Genomic DNA, 20055 nt, shown 5'->3' with positions numbered 1-20055 from the left:
CGTAAATATACAACTACAGTTATCATGTAACACAACTACAACCATCATGTACAGTAACAGCTCCGTTCGTAATGACACATGCACCAACTGACCGATTCTGCCCAGTAGAATAAGGGGCTGGGGGTTGATAAATTGTTGGAAAATATGTATCAAGCATCTCCGCTTGATCCAGCAGCTAGTTTAGCTTAGCTAGTGGTGAACTTTGGAGGTACATTTTTACCTTTGGACAGAACCAGGCTAGCTGTTTCCCCCTGCTTCTGTCCAAAGATAAGAAAATCCACCCACTAGCTCCTCTAAAGCTCACCAATTAACATGTTATATCTTGTTTGATTTATCACTGTTTTACGGTGAGTTATGTGCTTGACTATTTCTTGGCCATGGCCAGTTACCAGACAACCAGTAGTGAATCCAGGCTTTATGCTAAGCTAAGTGAACTGACAGCTAGCTCCATCTATATATTTACTGTACAGACATGAGAGTGGTATCAACCTTCTCATCTAACTAAGCGCATTTCCCAAAATCTCAAACTATTCCTATAAAATTAAAGACAAATGAGCATGGCCAGCCACACTTTCTGCCCACCAGTAGGTCCAGCACAATAAACTACACTGAGCACAGAGACTCATGCCCGAATGATTCTTAAGGTTTTTCTTCAGGCATGTAGAACAGATTCTGAACTGTAGAAACCGTCAGATCCTCCTGATAAGCACGCAGTCCAGATGAAACAAGAAGTCATGGACAAGATATAAGATCAGAGGCTTTAAACACCAGCTCCAGGTAGACAGAGCAGACACCCAAGATGTTAGAACCAGACAGCAGATAACTGAATAACCAGACCACAGTTTGGACTTCTAGGAAAGAGTACAACTCAGTATTGTGCACATTCTTTTACCTGGCAACAAAAGATAATATGTTTCCTATAACACAAAAAATCCAGAAAACTTGAAGGAAATATTTATACGAAGCTGAATCTACAGGCCTTATAAATTTCCTCAACTGATTTAATTCAAAGTGTTTCCTAAAATTGGACAGTAATCAACTTTTTTAAAAAATCACATGAAAACGTACAGCATACTGTTTTGACACTGCACCAAACCATTTCATTATCCATTATCACAGCATTAAAAAACGGAAATATAATGTACCGGGAAAAACTGCTAATCACGAGGTTAACAATAGTAGGACTAGGGCTCACAACACACCGCTAGGAAATGAATTAAATAAAGCAGTGGTGGAGTGAAGCAGCTCACATACCAACAACATATTGCTGATAGAAGGCTTCATACTGGTCATGTTATACAGACTGGAGCTGCTGCTATACTTGGCTCCTTATAGCCACCAGATTTCAATGTTTGCTGAAAGGCAGAGAGTTCAAAGACACACAGACACAGACAGACAGACACACTCAAACACACACGCACATAAACCCTTCAAAGGGGCTAATTTAATCTCAAGCTGTTTATGAGTAGAGCATATTGACTTAATGGTGTAATAAAAGATCAATGGGCCCTCACTTTAAAAAAAAACAATCCCAGCTCCCACAGGAGGATGGAAACACATACATCTATACCCGATGAGATGGCACCATGTGTATACAGAGATAGGATGATGAAATGGGACAGTGTGTTTAGTGAGATACGATGATGGATCTTAGTCATTGCGACAGGTCATTGAAATCAAGGGGAGGCAGCTGCAAAAGTTCAGAATTAGGGAGGAATGTGGAGAAGGAGGAAAAGGGGAAGGATTAAAATATCCTGTTTATAAAAATTTGTGTGTGTGTGTGTGTGTGTGTGTGTGTGTGTGTGTGTGTGTGTGTGTGTGTGTGTGTGTGTGTGCGTGTGAGTGTGTGCATGTGCCAACCACATTTCCAGAGCTGCTGAACTATGGCATGGAGCTTCAAACAGTGTCCCCGCTGCAGTTTGAACCAGACTTACTAAGGCTCTTAACAGAAACCCAAATCACAGGCTATCTGATGCCTTCGTGGAAAATGGGAATGGGAGAGTAAATATTTCCACATCTACTAAGCTCTTCGCCATGGAAAAAAAAATAATTGTGTCTTGAAATAGTCCGTTCATCATTAATTTAATCGAAACAATGTTTTTAATATTTGAGAACTAAATTGCAGTAAAATTCACTGCTATAATTTTCTCTGGTTCTCTTTTTTCTCTTCTTCTTCTCCCTCACTCCCTCTCTGTTCTTGCTCTCCCAAAATTAATTGCTTTCCAATCTGCGCCCAGATTGATTTTCAAATGACTGGAATCTGCTCAATTAGCCTAATGCCCTTCATTAGCTTATGTACGCCTGAACAAATCACAGCCGGCTGACTGGGCCTGCTTACGCTGGATTGGACGGGCCGGCTGGATGGTTCACCTGTTTTGGCTAATCATATTGTTTTCTTCTGACTGGACGATTGGCTGGATGCATTGCAAAGGACGTCCCCCTGCCTCAGTTGCCACACGAGATGTAAACCTTCCACAGTTGCCCTAGAGACAGCCAGGTTCCAGCAGTGATGATGTGGCGTTGGCGGCACAAGGTGTGGTGTTTTGATTGAACTGGTGGCTGTAAATACCAAATGTTATCCGGGATGATAACTTCACATCTGTTTGAAAATGTCTGCGATGGCAAAGTCTGAAACACTGCAGTCAAGTTTTCACTGAATTTCACTGAAACAACAGCTAACACATCATTTGTATCTCAATTGTTTAGTTCTCACTCTGCTAGAAATAATGTGGGTGAAACCCCGTGAAAACTTTCTCGAAATAAAGGTGTCATCAGTAAATAATAACAGCCTAGGAAGTATATTCTTATATTCTCAATATATGTGGAGTATATTGAGCTATAGCTGGGAAATGAAATAATAATTTTGTGTGTTTTTCAGCTAATTGAAAATATAGCGTAAAAATAAAAATATGTCTGAAGTAATTGAAAAAACAGAAAAGTTCAACAAGCGAACACAATTATTCTGATTGAACACGCACATCATACAAATTACAAATTACACAGACAAAGTTAATATTAATACAATAAATTACACGTGTCCTAAAAAAAATAATGTAACATAAAATGCCCAAATTAAAGAATTTACATTTGCACCTGTTAAAGGGAACCTTTATGGACCCAAAGGTGAATGCAAGTTTTAGATTACATTCTTCAAACTTCCCTAAAAGAGCCTCCACTTTTTTCAGCCTACTTGTAACCAAGCCCTCTACTTTTCCAGGGCTCTCTTTTCAGCCCTAACCATCAAGCAAAAGCTATAAACTTATCCCTCCAAATGTTGCAGTTGCCAGCGCAGTGGGTTGAGAGTTGGGTTAGAGCTTGGTGTCTCCACTGCAGCAGAGACGTGGCTTAGCTTGGCTCAGAGAGGAAAGGTTTTGGTTACAACCGCACAACCAGCACCACATGATGCGGACACCCACCCATAAAAACAACAGCCCAGTACAACCAACGTAGAACCAGACTGGTCTGTGTCACTGTCCGATGAATGGCCTTTGGGGATTCGTACTTTAGCTACTTGTGGGAAAGCGCACGCAAATCATAGCTATGTAGATTTCCTAAGGTAATAAAAAAAAATGTGTTTGTATGAGCAATATATATTATTTTATTGAGACATATAATCAATTATCTTCCTCAACTAAACATAATCAGCTTTGCAAGACTAATCTACATTAAAAGACTTCATTTCCTCTATTTGCTCATTTTATGATCTTTCCCTGAATGGCACACTAATGAGAGAAACTAAAAGATGCTGCTTCTCTCCTTCATATTGCTCTTTTTTGGAAACGCAGGAAGTTAACATCTAGAGATTATAAGGCTAGTGATTAGAGGTTAGCATGTAGGCTTGTGTCTGCAGCTGTGGTCATTAGAAACGCACTGATTAGACACCCATAGGGGGTCTGCATGATTTGGTATTTATCTCCAGCCAACAGATGCAATTAAAATTCCCTTCTCAAAGTCGGCCCAGGCCGGAACCCCAAAATAGTCCTGACACCTCCGCCCCCCTCTCCTCCCCTTCTCTTTCTCTCACTTTCCGTTTCAAGGCTGCTTCCAAATCTTCGTGGCTCTGAGCACAATGTCTCCACTTTATCTCAATTTGCACCTTCTTTATAGAGCGCACCTCCGTGCAACCTGCCCTTTCTTTCACAGTCTTCCCTCTCTCCCCCAGCTCATTATGCTACTGTTAGGTCTTCATAATGTACTATTAAGTAAATGGACTTGCTTTGTACAGTGCATTAAAGTAACACCACTGCTTATTCTAATTGTTTTAGTGCTGCTGTCAACCTTATGCTAATTTTCAAAGCTTTTTTCAAGATAATAGAGGCAGCTACAGATATTTTAGCAGAGGGGCATGTATGTAGCAGGGCAGTGACAAGTTTCGGCAGGGGAGGTACTCACCTATTCACTCCCACATCTGTGCTACCAATGTGGGGCCAGGGCTCCACTGCCCTCCCCCTGCCCTCCGGATCTGAGCCCTTGACAGGAGGAAACACTTCAAGAGTAAATAATGTGTTTTCTCAAGTTGTGCCAAATCATAGGGTGGGAGACGAAGTGGTCAGACAGACAGGAAGAGGAGAGAAACAAAAGTCTACAGTCCACACCAGCAGCTCCGTGAAGCTGTGAAGCTTTTAGCTCAAAGCACAGTATTTTAGGCTAAATGCTAGAGTCAGCATGTCCACAACTAACATGTTGATATTTATCATGTCGCCATTTTAGTTTAGCATTTACCATTTTCTAATGAGCTCTAAACAAAATGTGTAACTGGGACAGATGTAAATAGTTTAGTTTTGCAGGTATGAGGTGACAAACCAATGAGCTGACAAACTCTGACCTGATGATGGCACCGGATGAAAATGTAAGGGGTCATCACCGTTATTAGAATTCATCCTCAGGCGAACATGAATGCCTGCACCACATTTCATGGCAATCCATCCAGTAGTTCTGAACACATTTTGCTCTGAACCAAAAATGTCAACTTGCTGGTGGTGCCAGAGGAAAAGTCAAAGGATCAATAAAGTCGGTGGGATACATTGTATGGGGACCATGAATCTCCATGCAAAATTTTGGGTCAATCAATTGGGTAGCTGTCATGTGTTTTAATGAATAACTGAACACTTTGACCTGGTGGTGGCACTGCAGCAAAAGTCATAGGCTCAGCAAAGTCATTAGAATTAATCTTCTGGGGAACATGAATGTGAGTACCAAATTTAATGGCAACCGATCCAATAGTTGAGATATTTCAGTCCAGACCAAAGTGGTGGGCTCACTGACTGACACTATGAGGCTGAGAGCCATGCCGCTAGCATGGTTAAAACAAAAGAAAAACAGTAACAGAAAACAGAAGAAGATGTGGACGTAAAAAAGGGCAAGAGGAGAGTGAGAAAGAGAGAGAGAGGCAGCTAAAGGCTAAAGCAGAGAGAAATGGTGCATGAGTGACAGGATTCCCCTAGCATTTGGCTGGTATCTGATGGAGACAGATGGTTGCTCAGTGGAGTCCCTTCATACCAGCAGACCAGCCCTGCTGCTGAGGCCTTCAGCTTTTAACCCTCTGAGGGCTGATAAGAGACTCAGCTGAGGGGAAAATAGGCGTGAATGAGATCACAGACATAGAGATAACCAAATTGCTAGAGATGGGACCTTGTAATAAGCTATAAAAATTAGCTACAGCTCTAGCTCTGTGTACAGATGTACTGGTTTAGTGGGTGCATGTGTGCGTTTGCTCAACACAGCAGGGTTTGTCGCTTAATGATCCTCTTTATCATTTAGAAATCGCTCCTTCACTGAGCCAGACACTTGCATGCTTAAGTGGCACACACACACACATACAAACTTAAAGACAATAGGCAGGGCGTCAGGGTCTGAAAATCCCTCAGGACGGCGAAGCTTGAGAGAGACAATCGGAGGAATAATCCCTGTGATCTATCCTGGATCCTGGAGAGTTGTCGGGGGAAAAGCGCCGCTGCCTGCTGTACTCCCTTCTCTCTCCACTGGAATCTCTCCCTAGCAACCAGGCACTTGCGTGATGATTGGACCAGCGTGCCAGCGGTTGCTATAGCTACAGGAAGCTCCCTTTCCCTGTAACCCCCCCACTTGTTTTCTGTGCTGTGTCTCTCTTTCTGTTTCTCCTCATAACCTCTCTTTCTTTGTTTTTCTCTTTATTCCTCGTAGTATTTGTCTTTTCCCTCCCTTCCTCCCACTAGCTTTCTCCCTATCTTTGTCTCTCCCTTGCTTTCAGAGAGCAGAAGAGTGGTACAGTACAGTGGGTTCATGTTATTAAACACCGAGTTTGAGTGATAGGGGCTAATGGCAGCTAAAGGGAGGCTGGACTTACTGAAACAGGTCTGCAGAAAAAGAGACAAAGATGCTGCAATTTTACAAGAGCTCTGGTGAGAATACTAAAGCTAAAGCTGAAAATGGAGCATTGGCAGAGCAGTCAAGTATTTATCTGACCTGTCTGTGTAAATCTGCTATTCCCTTTAGCTCTGTTTTATGAGAGAAATCTGTTTTGTCTCGAAAATAAATAACTACTGGGAGCAGCTTGGCAATTTATGTGCGAATGTGTCAGTGTTTGCATCTGTCTAGTTGTACATTTGTTTCTTTGCCTCCGTTGTTTTTTTGTTGTTGTTAGCTGACTTGCACAGGAAGAACATGCCTATTTTGTCTTTGATTTATCCGTGTGTGTTAGCTTTGCACTTGTGCCACTGACAGGCCTTGCTGTTTCTGTTGGAAACTCAGAGCACCAATTATGCTACAGAGTCGGGGTAAATGTGGTCACTCTGTCACTAGGCCAGTATGCACAGTCATTCCGTCTGCCGGTAATACAACACTAGATCGGCCATACACTACAGCCCGCTGCTTCACCGAGAAGTGCTACGGGATCTAGATAATCCACAAATACACCCTCACTGCTTTTCCTGTGTCTGGAGATGATGCATCGAGCTGTGAACTAGCTTCCGTCTTCAGCATTTTCCACAGACCTCTTTCTCGAGTTGCTTGCGTTGCTGCTTTTTCATGCTGTAATCAGCTGCAGGATAATGGGTTCGAATGGGAGGTTAAATGCACATGATTAGTGAACTGTTCCTCTTCTGACTAATGCATGAGAGAGGAACTATGATATTGTGGCATCCGGAAGGTAATGTGGTTTGAGAAAGTGTGGACGGGATGGATGTATATATTTCTATTGGTTAGTGAATGCGTGTTCACAACGTATCTCTGACTGTGTCTCTGTTTAAGGCTGAGTGATCCCAATCTAACCAGTGGGGCAGAGTCAGCCCTTTTGAGAAAAAAGGAGACAGAAATAAAGAAAGAAAAGAGGAGAGGGAGGAAAAAAGGGGGAAATAGCAAAGATTTTATGTCGTGGTTTTTCGGTGGAAATAAATGAACTGTGACACACACAAAAATCATTGATCAAGGTCAATAACCTCGGTAGACACGCTGATCCTCTGAAAAAGAATGAGAATCAAATGTTGAAACACACCCCAATCTCACAGAGCTCATAAACACGTCTGACAGATAAGGCAACTGGCTGCTGACAGCAGATTGTCACTCTGGTGCCATGGTGTAATACAGTTTAGCCATTAGCTTCCAAATCACACGCATTGCATGCCAATGTCATCATGTCCCAAGATGAGAAATTGATTTCATGCTTGGATGACTGTCATCAGGAAAAAAAAAAGGGGGGGGGGGGAAAGAAACAGAGGAAGAGGGAGAAAAACAGAAAGGAAAACGACAAATAGATGGAAAGAAAATATAGAAATTCGATCTTAAATCCTGCTATTTCATTCAGAGCTATTCAGCCTTAGAAAATATACAGGGTAACTGATGAAAAGCAGACAATAGAGATACAGACACTATTAAGTAGATGGAGTTTATGAAGTTCAAAAGAACATACAACATGTTTGTGTGCGATGGGGAGTTTACACACCGAACAATAAAAGCTTTAGAAAACTGCTGGCTGCGCAGAGGCCCATACAGGAGAGCATATTATGGGCAGGGATGTGGTAGAGCCTGGCCGCACAATAGTGCCCCATTGCCTCATGGGATGAGGAGAGCTCTCTGGAAGATGAGAGGGGAGGGCTGTCTGATAGGTGTATTTAACATGATGCTCATCGATGACAGTTATCCATTACTTTAATGCTACTGTGAGTGAAGTGGCTGAGAGGGAGAGGAAGAAGAGAATCAGACTGGTATTACACTCAAGTGATGATGTAATGTTTAGGCGACAAACAGCACCCCCATCCCCCCTCTCCTTCTCTTGTCTGCTCGCTTCCTGTGTTCACCCCCCTTTTTCTCCAGGGGCACAGAATAGAGCCTTCCGATTGGTTAATAGCACCATAGAGATGCTGAGAATATCCACCAACCAGGGCCCGGGTGCCCCTTCACACCGTTACCACAGCAACCCCTCACAACTCACACAGTGAGCGTGCATGCATGTACGAATGCGCACGCTCCCATGCATGAGTGCATGTGGGTTTGTGTGCGCTATGAGCTTGTGTTTTCATGTGTGTGACAGCCACATGTAGGGAGCATGTAACAACAACCCTCCAATGAAGAGCCCTCAGTGAGTTTATCTACTGTAGAACGGCTTTCTACTGAACAACAGTGTAGTGCAGCTCATACTATAACAAACACAACTCACTCATGTATTCTCCCCCTACAACAGCAGCTAAAGACACGACTTATATAAAAACCCAGCTTTGAACGATTGCCCAGGATGACTGAGTCACTTTAAGCATTAACTAAAAGAAAATTTTTTTAAGAAAAAGTCCCAGGCAAGGCAAGTTTATTTATATAGCACTATTCAGCCCAATTCAAAATGCTTTACAGAGGCATAGAAAAACATTAAAAAATATATATTTCTATGCAGTAATGCATAGAAATTAAGAAGACATTAAAATTGCATTTAAAAGACAATTAAAAGCAAGGCAATGGATTATATGTATATGGGACTGAATGATTTATTAAGATGGGCATTGGAATTAAATACGGCATGTATAAACACATAAGTAACAGTATGAGCCAGTCCAATGAAAAGCAAACTGAAAGACCCTGAAAAAGAAAAAAATCTGTTTTATTGTTCAATTTAGGTTTGATCAAATGTCAAGTCAAGAAACATAATAAATTATGCCTATTTTTGCATAATTTGTATTGAAGTTAAATTCTTTAAATAAGTATTAGATTTTTACAATTATTTTGAAATTGTTTGATGCAAAATGGAGGCTTCTATAAACTTGATACTATTTTATTACTTTTTATTTAATTACAGTGTTTACAGAGAAAAGTGCTAGATCTGGCCTATATTCACTAGTATAAGTGGTCCGGTTGTACACTGGAGCATTTCCCACCACCTGTCTATTTAAGTTCTGCATAAATTAGAAAATAAATAAATTAGAAGCTCTAATAAATTAGAAACTCCACTATTAACACAATACTGCAAACACTTGCTCCAGGCCATACAGCAGCATGACAAATAACATTTCTTGGTTGTTTGATTTCTAATTTGCGTACGCAAATCAGACCTGCACTTAACTCTGCAAATGTCAACAATTTTACATGTCAGGCCTGTGCTTGAAAAGGACCCTGAGTCATTTTTCCAGAGATTCTGGAGATTACCTCATTTTCCCTGAAATCTTGCTGAACTAAAGAAAAAAGGGCAACCAATTGTAAGATCAACAGCTTCCTACATTTTACTCTTTTATCCATGCTGACTGCTTGCGGTGTGAACCTCCAGTAAAAGTTTTTGCCTACAGAGTCCACAAATGTGAGCAAAACAAGAGTTAAAGGAAAGTGAAAAACGTAACTTAAATGTATTGTTTGACTATTTCTTGGCCGGACATGTATTTCCCACAATGTTAAACTATTTAAACAGATATATATAAACCCAGCAATCTTACAAATACATTCCACACTATTCCTGCCATAAGGGGATGTGCAATTATGTAGGCCCCCAGTGCTCAACTGTAGCAATGCAAAGCTGGTTAAGACAGTCTCATTAGGCCACAGTATACAACCAAGTGAAAATCCCCTCCACGTTGGCAGCGCAATAACAAGCTACCTAAGCAGGAGCCTAAGTCCCCTGCAAGGCACCTCTGATCCATTCCAATCCTCACCGTGGGCTAATAGTAGCACTCAGCATGTACACTAGAGGATGGATGAATGAGTACCTCTGTCAGTGTGCTTGCGTGCGGGTGTGTGTGTAGGAAGGGTAAGGGTGTGACCTAGAAAGATGTTCAGTTTCTGCTCTACCACTGGAATCTTATATAACTTTAACAACATTTATGACCAGGGCCCCCCAGGCCTAGAGACTTTGCAAGACAACACCTGTTTGTCTGATCACTACAGCTGTTCATCTACCCTTACACTTTCTGCGTTGCGTTGTTACAGACCAAGTTCCCATTTCTTACCGGTGCAGGTGAAACACTTGACGTGAAAGTGGGTCTCTTGTACTCGTACCACCTCTCCTTTGCATACCTCCCGACATCGCTGGCACCGGATCGGTCCAGAGCTCCGCTCACCGCCCGTCGAGCCTTGGTGATAAGCTGATGAAGACGAAAAGACACATTTACTATTCTATTTCTATGTTCAAGTAAAGCACACATTCTAAACACTACTTCGTAATCTGAACTGTTTGCTAAGCCCCCTCCTTAGTTACTGCTACTACATCCGTCAAACTTTTCATTCTCGCACAACACGCATGCAGTTTCCAATGATATCAATGACAGATTTACCTACTACTAAATTCTTAGTCATTTTCAAAACAATGGGTCCTTGATTTTAGACAGTGGTAAACAAAAGCAGGCTTCTCATGTCTTGCCATGGACCGTCTGAAATGACAACAGTTGCTAGCAGATTTTATCAGCTATAAAAAACTAGCTAATTAAGCTAACATTAGCTTAAGGAATTGGTTGAAAATGCTCTCACTTGATAACCTTTTAATGTTTCAACTTGACACATCTTGACACACAGGCTCTACCACATCTCTTTAAAGGGATCTTAAATATGCACTTGATTAAAAGACTGAGGCTAAAGCTGCATGTCACAGGCAACAAGTTACCATCCTCACCAGCTATATTTCCATGTAGAAACATGAAAATCAACAGCATTGTTCTTGTATTGCAGAGTATAGTTAGTTAGTTATAGTCCAAGTGTTGTAAATATGTAAAAATGAAAAGATCAGACTTTTAAATACTTGGCCACTGAGACAGAAGTTAGATTTATGCTTCATTGTTTTAAAACAGTATTTTTCACTTATAACTTTAAATGAGAAAGGGCTTTTTTGGATGAGGACTAGTCACTGTGTTTGGCAAACTTGGATAACAAGCTTTACTAGGGTTACTGAACTGTGAACTTCTCCAAATTCAATAGAAAAGGACAGAGGTGCTCATGTTAGCCTGTACTCTGAAATAGAATTCAGGACCGGCTCCCACAGAGCGGTGGCATACACACAGTAGATGTGAGAATTTAATTTTCTCTTTTTTTTTTTGACATAACCTGTAACCTTACAAAATATTGTAGTCTGAAATGTCTCTTGCCTTGGATGTAATGCTGGGGTAGTAAGATAATTATTTGGACATGCAATTTTTTACAGCTTATGTTACAACAGACAAACATTGATTTATCCACTCCTTACTCTTTTGCTCTTGCATTTTTTCGTTTTGGAAAGGGTTAAAAAAAAAAAGAAAGAACAACATGTGGAGAAATGCAAAGCTTGACAGGCCTGCTATGCCTAGTTACACTAATAAGCTATGATTGGACAGTTATTCGAGGAAGGGGTCTAGGGAACGATCAATTATGCAACTTTCTCAAACACAAATAGTGTTACCTCCCACTTACTGATATACAATGAATATATAACTGGGTGATCATGTAGCCTAAGACAAATATGGTGTATTGCCTAGTAATGAAGTTATATTGGCATTGTCAATCATATAGATGTGACCCCAAAAAACCACTATCAATGTTTCTCAATAGCACAGACATAGCACAGAATAGAGATCGTCTCCAACCACAGCAAACACACCATCAACGTTAACAGACATAATAACATTTAGTAATTAAAAATCAGAATGGATTTCATTCTTAGGCTTAACAAAACTACTTTCAACATTCCAACATTTCTCAGCTGTAGTGAGTACGCTGAGTACACTATAGACTGTGTGCAGTTCACACGATAAGATCAGTCTGTAGCTCTGTCAACACTTGTTCTGAGGCTATGAGGTCTGACACCTATGTAAGCTGGGTAAGCTACAGGCTCTCCCACTATCTCTATTTTTCATACTATCATATGGACTGACACATTTACAAACACACTCACACATCCTCTTACCTCATTATGCATTAGCTTACATGTCACATGACTGCAAGCAAGCCCGATAGCTAGTTTACATTGTCAAGAAGGCAAGTTCTCACCTACAGCTTTAACAGTAATGGAATAAATCATATCACAAGCAAAAAGCTGAAAATAATATATTAATTTGGTCTGAAAAGAGTGAGGAAAATTAATTTATCCGAGACCTCTTAGGTTATTAGAGGCTCTTTAAAGGTCCATCTTCTCCTCAAAGCAACAAACAGATTGTCTTGCATACAAAAGCAGAGACAACCTACCTCCCAATACTGAGTCTGTGCCGGAACAGCTGGGTTCACAGTCTCTTTTTAGCGCCATCTTCTTTAAGGAGCTGAGTGGCTCTACAGTCGGTGGAAGGGGTATAATGGCAGGGTATCCTGCTTCATCCAGTTACTGATTCCATTTCACTGGATGAATTTCGAAGGACTCTCAGCACTTCAAAGTCTAACAGCCTTGCACACCTCACAGCTAGAGCACCCTTTGCATGCTCTGGGCTTGACAACAGTATATGCATGGTGTAGGCTGAGTGTGAGGGCATATTACCATGGGTGCATGAGAAAATGTATGCATGAGTGTAGTTGTTTACTTTCCTGTACAAGACACAACTGTGGGCAATGGAAATATGTATGCATGATTAATTCCCATTCCCAAGCTCCCACACTCAAGTCTCTGTTAGTTCATTGTTTTCCCCACAATGCTGGCAGCACCACTGGGACCCACTACCCTGCCTGATAAGTGCCCAGCCACTGGTTCAAATAATGACACTCCCTTAAAAGTGTGTTTGTGAGAACAGGCGAAAGGAAGGCAGTCTTTTTTGTGGTAAAACCAAATGAGCAACACTGATCCTGTCAAGAGTGAATGAGAGATAATGGGAACTAATAGCAGTACATGCAAGCCCGTGCCAACACCTACTGGAAACACACAGGGCATTTATTTACAATGCTGACCTTCTGAAAGTGGGCCAAAACAAACCTCTGGCATTGTATAACATCTTCTGCTTTCACAGCCCAGCCAGGAAAAGTTGTATAAAGGGAATAACACACATCAAAACGGAGCAATGTGCTGAATGAAAATTATCAACACATACTTAAAGTATACAGAAGTGGGATGCAGTGTTTTTCAGCAAGTATGTATTAATGAATGGGATGTTTATTTAACTTGTTTAATGTACGTGACAAAAAGCCACACCTAAGCAGAGAATCCAGGTACACAATTAGCTCAACAGCTGAAGCATTATGTAACTCCACTAATTGTGTCAGTGCGTCAATTCTCATTTAACGCAATCAAGCTCTCCCCATCTAAACCCATTACAGAGCTCTCGAACAACCAACCAACCTCTCCCATGATCAGGTGTTGAGTCATTCTTCTAATGATAGCTGCCAGACAACAGGTGTAATCCACTGACTCCAAATCAGTGGCAAGTGCCCGGGAGCATACAGCCTCCAGCAGACCGGTGATAAGAATAGGGCCAGGGTCAGAGAGGCCGACGGAGTTCCCAGGGACTAAGAAGCTGCTGCTATTTCTGCCCCCGACCTGACAGCCGCAGGGAAGAACATGCTGGGAGCTCAGCCAACGGGATGCTGGGAGATTGGTGGTGACAAACGAGAGAAGTTGAAGAGCAGGGCAAAGAATCAAAGAGAATGAATACAAAGTCTGCTGATCAAAAATGTATAGATTTGCAACTCAAGTTTGCTTTCAAAAGTATTTTACTCATATGCCCACACTTCGTCAGTTAACTTATTTCATTGTATGAATTTTGATCACAGGGACAACTTTACGTTAATGCATTTCTAGGAGACAGGGTTATTCTACCACACATATTTTCTATTCTCACCAAGTACAAGCAGCAACCAACAACGCTACAAGCTGAAGCCACTACAGAAGTGCCTCAGCATTCTGAACACAAGATGCTGGCTGCAAGACATCTCTGACTCTGTTGAGGTGAATGGCAATACTGCCAACTTCTCTATGATTTTTTCTCACAGGTCTCAATGATTATTTCTTTTGTGTGTCTTGGTGGCAAGTTTAAAATGTATTGTTTCATTAAGAATTACATAATAACCTGATCCATCCAGGTTCCCCCCCACTGTCAAAGGTTACACTTTGTCTACACAGCCCGTGAAGTGAAAGCAGCACGTTAGCAGATCAGCAACAGATTCTTCGGTCCTCCATTTGTGTTGGCACAGGATGCGTTCAATCACAGTATTGCGGTGCAGGTGGCATTCAGAACCCACTACACAATCACTGTTGTTATTCACATAAAACGGACCAAAGCAGACTTTAGCATGGCTCTGTGCGTAAAGTACAAGTAAAATGCAAGTAGGCTGTGTAGACCACTGGATTGATTAAAAAGGAAGCATATTTGCTGACAAGCCCTAAGGTTTATTGGTTCCAGGAACTGAGAGAGATGGCGATAAGCAGCAAACCCAAATGTCAGCTTAACAACATCCCCTCTGAGAGTCAAGGATAATACAACTGATGCTACATCCTTGTCTACCTATGGGTCTACCGGGCTAAGAGGAACACATGTTGTGTTTATTTTAGGTGAACATACTCTTTAATATCAGCTCATTCAAAACTAGTCAAACACTAGTAAGATGCATAAAACAGCAAAGGAGTATGAGATCTGCTATACTGCATATTTTCACGACAATATCCTCCCTCTTGGTGATCTAACACAGCCAATGATCGGGTCTCTCCCTGCCTTCCCCCATCCACTCACTTTATCTCCCTTCGTCACTGTCAGGACCTTGGGCAGGAGCATTCATCAGAACAATGGTAGTGTCCAGTTGTATCACAGACCTGCTGTCACTCTACAGAGAGAGAGAAGGGTCAAACTGCTACTGACAGTCTGAATGATCACTCAATCTTACCAGGAGCCAAGGTCGTGAAGACAGCAACCTCGAGGACACACCATACAATATAGCCACAGTGGCTTGAGCACACTTTGAGCTGAATGAGTCGACTATTTATTCATTCAAATAAAAAAACAATGCTTAGGGGTTACAAATGATACATCAACCTAATGTTATTTCCATGCAGTCTCCGAAATTTCCTTTCCATAAGGTTGTACAAAAATCAAACTACACACCAGTTTAGTAACCACTATAATTGTGGCTGAAAATTAACAATTGAAAAAATGGGCGTGATTTTATGCTGGCCTGTAAATATATACCAGTTGTACATGACTATGCATGAATATTCATCTGTGCATCCCAGCATCTATGTTTGCAACTGTGCATCTTTGGCTCCTACCCTTGTTCTCTGTGTTATTGAACCAAGGCGTCTGGCAGGAGGAGTGATAAATAGTGTTTGTCTCTGGTTTGGACTGTTCACCAGATGAGACAGAAGAGCAGGGATAACATATGATACAGCTCCCCTCCCTGTCTACCCTCATTGCAGCTGATTGTTCCCATAAAACGGAAAAAAAAAATGACATTGAACCAGTGCTGCAAATATCCATAATTTAATCTAGTATTAGGTCCTATGTATTAATACATTTCTAGAGGATGTCTGTCAGTGGGTCATTGGATCATTCTGTCCATTCATACACTTTGGCCCAGACCAAGATGTTGCATCTCGATAGATACTGTACTGGCCAGATTGCCATGAAATTTTGAATGAATATTCATGGTTAGCAGAGGAGCTTTTTTGTGTTTTTCTGGACTCCAGCACCATCTTAAAATTTAAATTTCCCTCTGATGAACATTTTGGTCCATGACAAGGCATCAGGAGAACTAAAGGCCGGATTTCCACGACCTTTCTATTTGTATATCTATAGCTGGCAAAGAAACCTTGTGCTTTTCGGGACACACTCTCCCACTCTTTTTTTTGCTATTGTCACCAACAGGTCCGTGCGATCTTTCAAAGAATTATCAGATAATTTCCAGTCAGTCACTAATGCCAAAATTCAGGCTGATGCAGACTAAATCAAGTTTAAAGCAAATCAAACTGTTTCAAGACCTTTCTTGAACCAACTGCCAGTTCTTGGCACAAGTGGATTAATTGGTTTGAGTCTACTGAGCTTCAAGTTATTGACCCATCTCTGCTAACATTCAGTCATCAGCATGTTAACATTCTCTCAAGGTCAGCATGCTGATGTTTTGCGGGTAATGTTTACCATGTTTACCATTTAGGTTAGTGTGCTAACATTTGCTAATTAGCTCTAAACACAAAGTTCAGCTCCGGGTGATGGGATTAGCTATGCAGGTACGTGGTCATTAACCAGTATTGGACAAATTACATTTTGACCTCATGGTGGCACTGAATGAAAAATCAACTAATCGCCAAAGTCATTAGGACACATTGTCTTGAAACCACTAATGTCTGTAAAATTTAAAAAAAAGTTTGTGCCAATCCATCTGGTATTTGATATTTTACTGGGAACATGAAAACTTTGACCAGCTGATGACGTTAGAAGAAAAGTTTTAAGGACATCCTTGAATACCTGTAACAAATTCCATGGCAATCCATCCACCTGTTATTGAGATATTTCAGTGTGGACCAAAGCGGTGGACCAACTAGTCAACAGACCAACGATCCAGCTACGATCCAGAGAGCAACACTGCTAGCGTGGCTAAATCGACTATACATGAGACTAAGTAGCTTAGCAAAATGGACAATCCTTCAAATGAGATGGCAAATACTGTATGTCTGCTGTTGATTTCCAGACTTATTATGCATTCAAACCATATGTCTTAATCATTAGCTTGCAGAGACGTACCATGTCTTTTTTTAAAATTTAGACAGCCACATGGGAATGTTATGTGAAAGAACATTTACAGTTCCAACTTGCTGCACTAAATTTCTCCATGACTCTTGAGAACTCTGTCCTCTACAGCGAGAAGGAGAGAGGTGTCACTGCTGCCTGTGATATATAGCTCTGCAGTTCCCCTCAGGTCCCTGAGCTCAGTGATCAGTATATTGATCAACATGTGTTTTATCACAAGCCTGAAACGCAAATACTGTATGTATGCTGCATCTCAGAAATGCTCTAATTAATTAGTTAGGCCAAATTTTGCAAAACTTACTCTGAGGGGATTATCATATACGGTATATCAGTAGTGTATGAATATCTGAGTATGTTAAACCAAGGTCCTTTCCACCCGAAACTGACCTTCTACACCCACACCCCTGTCTTGTCTGCGAGCCAGCCAGAAAATAAGAGGCTGACTGGACACACACACACACACACACACAAACACACAAAACACACACACAGAAAACCCAGTGACCATGAGAGATAGAAGGCCCAGATGATGAAGGCAGACAGTCAGAGCTGTGTGTAATTACTGCGTGTGTTTCGATGACCTCTGGGCTATCACACCCAATGCAGTGGAAAACACTGCACAAACTACAGCCTAACAGGCCAATTCATGTCCAAACCGCGAGGGTGTTGAGAGCGGAGGGGAACATATGTTTGACTGACTGGGGGGCGAGGAGAGGAGAGTTTCATTGCTCAGTTGTGTTTTTATGCCTAAAGCCAGAGTATAGACACATGTCACACCACCATCTGCCTGCTGTGACACACATACCCACACACACACACACACACACACACACACGCACACACAAACACAGTTAAATGAAGACACACACAGGCTCAGATGCAAATGGTAAACCACAGGTTGACGTGTGGTTGATGTGTGTGTTCGCGTGGATTCCCGTTTGAGCACATGCAGCCAGCGCGTGGAAAACTGTCAGAAGCTCCTGTGATTTAAAAGCAGCTCTGAGTGACAGCTGAGACAAGCGTTTGGAAGCTCAACAAAAGAATTCTACACTTTTTCTCAGCGATCGAAGAGCTGTGATACCACTCCCTTCTCACACAGCTCGGGATCTGGCAGTCAGACAAGGCACAGTACCAGAGGGTTAAGAGCACTGGATGAATAATGTAGTGCCACACAATGCCAGGCTAGATTATGAATGATGCAGTAATACTCGCTTCACTCCTGTAGACACGGAGGACAGGGGAGGGAGGATAGGAGGCGCCTGACACCATCAGTTTGAGGAGCACCTGGCGCTCATCAACCCCAACTGGCCTTACTGACAACTAAGGGAGAGTTGACTTAAATAGTCAACCTTGCAAGATCTACGCAGTCTGCCTTGAACCAATGATAACTTGTAAACACAACAAACTGGAGGCACGCATACAGTTTGAGCGCACACACAGCTGAACCAGCCAGCCCTACGGGGAAAGCCCTGATTCAGCTGACAGAGGATCAGGGTCACAGTAAGCTGATACAAGGTCAGCTTAGCATCACTGCAGCCCCCCAGGCTGGCCTAGGATAAGCATGACAGGAGCCCTCAGGCTGTCTGACTTATGTGTCATGTGCTGCATCACACATAACTAAACTCCATGAGACCAACGGTGGTCAGGACAGGAACCTCCAGCTCAAGGGTTTCCCGCTCCTGCGGTGAACGTGTTGGAAGACGGGTGGACTTTTATGAAGAGGCAACAGCTGAAAGCCTGGGTGGTCTCCCAAGAGAGGTCAAATTCACTACTACTACTACTACTACTAATACTGCTACTACTACCTCCTAAACACTACTACTGTTGAAGAGGATGAGGAAGGAGAGAAGAAGATGAAAGAGAAGGGATGGAAGAGAGAAGAAGCCATTGGGCGGGCTGAAGCAACAGCTGTTAAGTCAAGGAAGAATCCCCAAAATGCTTCTCTTATCTGAACTCTGGGCAAATGCTACTTTGACCTCCAGATATACTTAGCTCTCCTATCGTCTCTAAACCTGCTCCAAGTCTATTGTAAGGGCTTGGGACACACTATTTGCAGAGGCATCTCTCACATCAGTCCCGCATATTTATTTTTGGATAAACAGGAAAATGTAAATTTGATATGACCATGAAATTGAATATTCTTATAGAGGTTGAGTTGAGTTAAACCTTGGTTTCAGATGTGTTTTAAAATGTTTATGATCTGTAATCGGCTTCTATTGTTCTGTAGTAGTTCTTCGCTCTGTTCGCAATTATTCGTATTGTCCGTGCGCTTCAAAGTGGAGAGATAAAGCGCGCAAGAATGGACTTACCACTGGAACTCATGATGCCAAATGTGTTTTTATCTAAAGCAAAGCGGCTTCGTCGATAGTAATCCCATGAAGCAAGAGGCAATCTTCACGGAGCTCTTCGCCCCTCGCAAATTGTGGAGCCTAATTATGAAGAAATATCCAGCAAACGTCAATGATGCTCCTCGCTCTCCGCAACACTGCTTCCAGTCAATTTCCGAGAAGGTGCACACAGCCAGAAAGAATAGTTCAAAATGTAGTATGAGGAGAGAAAAATAAGCGAGGGTATTCCCAGTGATTATGAAATCCAAAATAAAGCCCCCGGTGTCTCTGTGAGGGAATGTCGGGCGTGTTTTGCTCCGAGAAACAGGCGCCAGTCACAGCGCAATGCTGCTCAGTCGGATTCCACCTTCACAGCTTCCCTCCCGGCTGGCTGCAGCTCCGCCGCGCTCTCCCGGGCGGTGTGCTGCCGCTGTCACCGTGCGCCCCTCACACACACACACACACACACACACACACACACACACACACACACACACTGCCCACACGCTCACAGGAAACACTTCCCGGCCCCCGCTTTCAAAAATAAAACAAGCAAAGGGATTCTCGTGACAGTGGACCTTTTCTGTATATCTACGCGTGCAGTTCACTGACCTGGCCCTGAGGATACACCTAACACCTTCATCTAAATCAAAGTTTTAGGA

At 42.2% G+C, this 20055-nt stretch overlaps 1 protein-coding gene across 5 annotated transcripts in view; it reads right to left on the bottom strand.

Annotated features, from left to right (window-relative positions):
• The window catches only part of ablim3 (actin binding LIM protein family, member 3), a 45737-nt gene extending 25942 nt beyond the window's left edge, over positions 1-19795 (bottom strand). For 4 of the 5 annotated variants that reach the window (XR_005706633.1, XR_005706634.1, XR_005706636.1 and 1 more), the window contains exons 1-2: positions 12598-12659; positions 10398-10532 (exon numbers count right to left, since the gene is read on the bottom strand). Coding sequence is in view for 1 of the 5 variants with exons in the window: in XM_040120571.1 (XP_039976505.1) it covers positions 10398-10532; positions 12598-12655 (193 nt within the window). In the remaining 4 variants the exon portion in view is untranslated. Of the gene's footprint in view, positions 1-10397; positions 10533-12597; positions 12660-19375 lie in introns of those variants that run through there. The other variant, XR_005706635.1, reaches the window with a different exon arrangement.
• Between the last annotated feature and the right edge of the window lie 260 nt (positions 19796-20055).

The sequence above is a fragment of the Xiphias gladius genome, chromosome 23 (genome assembly GCF_016859285.1).
Source record: "Xiphias gladius isolate SHS-SW01 ecotype Sanya breed wild chromosome 23, ASM1685928v1, whole genome shotgun sequence".
NCBI lineage: Eukaryota > Metazoa > Chordata > Actinopteri > Istiophoriformes > Xiphiidae > Xiphias > Xiphias gladius.
The sequence above is the reverse complement of the archived record's forward strand: the minus strand, read 5'-3'. Positions and strand labels throughout refer to the sequence as shown.